Genomic DNA, 4817 nt, shown 5'->3' on the forward strand with positions numbered 1-4817 from the left:
CCCCGTGTCTATTATTTTTAGGACTTGGTCAATATTTAAAATAAGAATTGAATTACATTTTTAGGTCGCCAGGAGAAGCTTTAAAGGAACCTCGCCATCTCGACCCCACGGAAAAATATATGGCGTTGCCATATCACCCCGATAATTTTCAGGCTGGCGAATGCCCGTGGGGCTTTTATTTAGTGAGGATTCACACTCAAGTCCAAGTGACAGATCACTCATTAATTCATCTAGTGAATGACAAACAAGTTCCCTTGACGTTGGGCATTCAGTGATACATGTATTTAACAGAAGACTAGAAAACCTTGTTATATCGCCAACCCTGCTATACCGCCAACTTCATGGCTGTCCTGAGGAAGGTGGTATAACGGGGTCTGACTACATACAAACAATATCAAATACATAATACATAGTACACCAATGCAAAAACAATGGTAGGACCGTGCCCTTGCTGGTCGCCGTTGTGTAGTGCCTTGTTGTTGTATTTTTAAAATACACCCCCCCCCCCCTTAAGTTGGGATTATCATGCTTTGCTCAAAGGTAGGCTACACATCCAATGACCAACCATCTGAACCTTGTGTCACAGACATTAATTGTTTGACTTTTTTTTGGAGTCAGAACTGGAGAGAAAAAAATTCTTCATGTCAAGACTTTCTTACCGTGTGCACAATCAGTTTGAATCCTTTCTGTTCGGTGAAACCCTTACTGATCCTTTCTGCAGCCTTTTTCGCACACGTCATCACCTCCCACTTGACTGTTTCAACTTTTGCCGCTTCCTTCTCGATGGCATGACTCAACTTGGTGAAAATACCTTGACCTTCAAACCCGTGCTTGATCCTTCCTGCTCTTTTACCAAGTGTTTGTTTGTTGTCCAAGAGATGTCCGGTGTAGAATCCGACCTGAGCACGCATTGAAATAGAAAAATGATTATTACATTTGTAAAGATTTGCCTCTAATGATTTACTAAGTTTATGTTTAGTCTTGGTTCATTGTATTCCCTTCTGTATTCAAGTGTAAAAAGCAATTATTGTCTCCGGTAAATGTAAAATTTTCTCAATGACGAACTGCGGGAGTTTCATGAATAGCATTTCGAATCAGGGAGATGGAAAAATATATTCATGTATGTATATATGTTGTACTCGATAAAACCTCTTCCCCCTTTTTTTCTCTTTTCATCTCCTTTCTTGCTCTCCAATCATGTTCTGTCGTCTGCTTTCATCTCCACTCTCGGCGTCCTCCCCCAACCCCTGCCTTCTTTAGGGCTTCTTCCTCCTTTACGCCAGACTCTTTCTACTGCGTGGGTGGTTGGTGGGTGCTCTGGTGTGGTTTGCTCCTTCTTTCCTATCAAACATCTATCGTCCTTCTCTCCCCTCCTTCTTTTTTGTGCATGTTACTCTCTTGTAACACATAATCTATTCTTTGGCACTTAAATGACCTTATTGTGTTGCAAGTGCCGTAAAACTCTTACTAAAACTTTTTAAAAATCTTTCTACTGCTGCTCCTGGCTTCTGCTTACCGCTGTCTTTCAGTTCAACCACACTCCTGATCTTCGGTAAGGTAAGATCGAACATCTAGCCTTCTCGGATAAGGGCTAAAAATCTTGGAGTTCCCACGTGCAAATTGTGCACGTTAAAGATCTCTTGGTGGTCCTATAATCTGAGAAGAATTCAAAACTAATTTCTACCAAATGTGAAAATAGCCTAATCAATATAAACATATATATATATATATATAAAATACCTTCGAAATGTGGAAATGTGGCTGCCTGTGGGTCTCTATACAAAGTAGGAAAAACGACCACCTGCGTAAAAATCAGTTGGAGAACCAGCAGTCGACTAGATCTACCCCTTAGACAGCAATGAACTTACCACTTCTCCATCAACCTCTGCCAAAAAGGACAGGAATTCGGGATCTTGGAGGAACTCTGGGTACTTTGGTCGTAAGTAGTCCCTGCCAAAGTAAAATTCCCCTATTCCATCCACAACGGCGGAGTAATCTGACATACGTGCTGGCCGGATTAACACTTTGGACGTCATTCCGAAATTATAGGCGTACCTGAAAAAAAAAGTCTGCATGTGCATTAAAAAAAAACCCCTGTACTTTTGTAGCTTATTACATATTTGCATGGAATGACATTTCCTATTGACTCTGTTATTTAAAATTTGAAGAAATCTGAATAGAATTTCGAGATATGGCCAGTTTTAAGGTGAGGGCTATACCAGTTACATTTGAGGAAAATATGCAAGTTCTGCAAGAAAAGAGATATGCTTGCTTCTCCTTGGAAAAAAACAACCCAAAGCTTTAAGAAAATCTAGTACAGCAATGATGATATTACAGGCCAAAACAATTATTGAATTAATGCTCAACAAAACTACGAATCACAGAAAAGATATAGGGGGCACTCGTGGCCTAGAGGCTAATGTGTTGGCCTCCCATTCAAAGGTCCCGGGTTCGAATCCGGGTAGCGACCGAAAAATGTTTTTCTCTAAAATTGTCTCCTTTCACCTCCTTTCCTGCTCTCTAGCAATATCCTGTCGTCTGCTTTCGTCTCCTCTTTCTGCCCCCACCCCCTCACCCCCCTTGCCCCCTCCTCTGGGCTCCTGACTCTTTCTGCAGCATTTCTACTGCTACTCCTTGACTCCTTCTTACAGCTGTCTTTCTGCCACACCCCTGATCTTCTGGTAGGAAAGATCTACACCTAGCCTTCTCGGACAAGGGCGAAAAAGTTAAGCACGTTAAAGATCCCTTGGTGGTCTAAAATCGATAAGAGTAGGCTTCGGCCGCCACCCGGGCAAAATTCAAAATTTTCTACCAACTAAAAGTATTACATCTAGGTGTGTCCCGCGCGCTCTTATGACCTTATGCAGTTGCCAGCGCCGTAAAAACACTTACCAAAACAAACAACAATAAGACAAGATAGTCACACTGGTCATTTATAATGCAGAAATTATGATTAGAAAGAAGTTTCCGTGTTCAAAGAAGTCACCATTGTAGAGAAATGCTTTTGACATAGTCAGCTGTGTCAAACTATGGAAAACACGACAGCAATAGGGCGTCAAAGGACACACAAATACTGAACAACGTTAGAGCCATATACACAACAGTAAAAGCCCAGTAAGATTAGTAAAAAAAATGTTAAAGGCCATACAAACTAGTTCGGAATTCCAGGAGTAGATCTATGTCAGAAGTGCGTGCGCACGTGTGTGTGTGTGTGTGTGTGTGTGTGTGTGTGTGTGTGTGTGTGTGTGTGTGTGTGTGTTTTCCCTCGGCTTTTCATAATTCATGTAGGCAAAATAACACAAGACGCACACCAAAGTCCAGAAAGCCTAATAAATTATTTTTCTGCTTGCTGTTTTAAAAATCCATAATCACACGACCACCGATCACAAAAACAGCTGTGAAAAAAATTGGCAGGGGAATAAGCACATACTCCCTCCCCCCAGAAATCATGAAAGTCAGTGGAACTCACAATCCTCTAAAGTTTCAAGTGAATAATGAACAACTACTAAACCCACCAAAATCTTATCCCTTATCTATCTCTGTCTTTACCTGCTTGTCTTGGTTTAGTAGATTAAGCACCAATGCTAACAACATCACCACCGTAACATAAGACTTCGTATAATCTTTGCGAACTTTCCGTGACACTGAAAACACAGCTCGACCATGGAGTGGGACAGTGACAGAGGGTGCCAGCCGCGTGACTTGAAAGAGCAGAAGAATGTAGGCCACTAGGCCAGACGGACTAACGCGATTTGAACAATTGATTACAAGACATTATTGTTTTAACCACTTTCTCCATATTATTTTTGTCCATTGTATAATACTTGAGTGGGTAATTAATTGATAACGGACTAAGCATGTTTAATGCATTAAGAATTAAGAAACATTTCAGTCAGTGGTGGTAAAGATAAACAGTGAAAGAGCTATATAATTAATTGATAACGATATAAAGGATGTTCAATGCATTAAGGATGAAGAAACATTTCGGTCAGTGGTGGAAAAGATAAAAAATGAAAGGAACTGTTCGAGCAAACATGATTTCTTCAATTTAGTTCTATTAACATTTCGATTTCAAACTTAAAACGCTGCACATTGTATTGGAATCACTACATCTAAGCACAAAAGTGCTCATTAATTGGAAGGTAAAGTTAAGAAATATAAAAACAAACAAACAAATACACACACAACTTGAACAGGTTAAGGAGTTAAAATCTTATTTGCAGTATTTAATTTTTCTTTTTTAAACAGAAAACAGCAGGCCGTTGTGCAGGGAGACGGAATGCGAACTCAAATAACCAACGTCACATATCAGCTTGCACCCATCTTGTCTAACCAAAACATCTCAATGAACGCCAAAAGATAGTATATCAGTTCAAAGCTCATTCCAACATTATGTCACCATTCTTAGAATTAGAAAATAGTACTTATACCTAGCCTACGAAAGTAAAATAACTGAAAGCGAGTTGAAATGTCTATGAAAAACCCTGAACACCGCAAGAAGAGACAGGCAGGGAAAAAATAATTGAGAGCAGCAATCTTTAACGAAAGGTGTGCCAGTACGCTACTTTGGTTAGGGATACCAACAAGGTCAGCTACATAAATAAAACAATGGACCTTGCTTTGGCACTTTAAAGTGACAACACACATTAAAACAACAACAACAACGACAACAACAACAACAACAACAACAACAACAACAACAACAACAATAACAACAACAACAACGACTACAACAGCAGCAAGCAGCAACTACTCCTTCTGCTCCTACTACTACTACTACTACTACTACTACTACTACTACTACTACTACTACTACT

At 40.0% G+C, this 4817-nt stretch overlaps 1 protein-coding gene across 1 annotated transcript in view; it reads right to left on the bottom strand.

The window, feature by feature from the left end:
- Positions 1 to 2085, bottom strand: part of LOC101858490 — a 3600-nt gene extending 1515 nt beyond the window's left edge. The window contains exons 1-2 of the mRNA XM_005098182.2: positions 1869 to 2085; positions 660 to 899 (exon numbers count right to left, since the gene is read on the bottom strand). Coding sequence (XP_005098239.2) covers positions 660 to 899; positions 1869 to 2081 — 453 coding nt within the window. The 5' untranslated portion in view covers positions 2082 to 2085. The remainder of the gene's footprint in view (positions 1 to 659; positions 900 to 1868) is intronic.
- Between the last annotated feature and the right edge of the window lie 2732 nt (positions 2086 to 4817).

This window comes from Aplysia californica, unplaced genomic scaffold, assembly GCF_000002075.1.
Source record: "Aplysia californica isolate F4 #8 unplaced genomic scaffold, AplCal3.0 scaffold00174, whole genome shotgun sequence".
NCBI classification, from domain to species: domain Eukaryota; kingdom Metazoa; phylum Mollusca; class Gastropoda; order Aplysiida; family Aplysiidae; genus Aplysia; species Aplysia californica.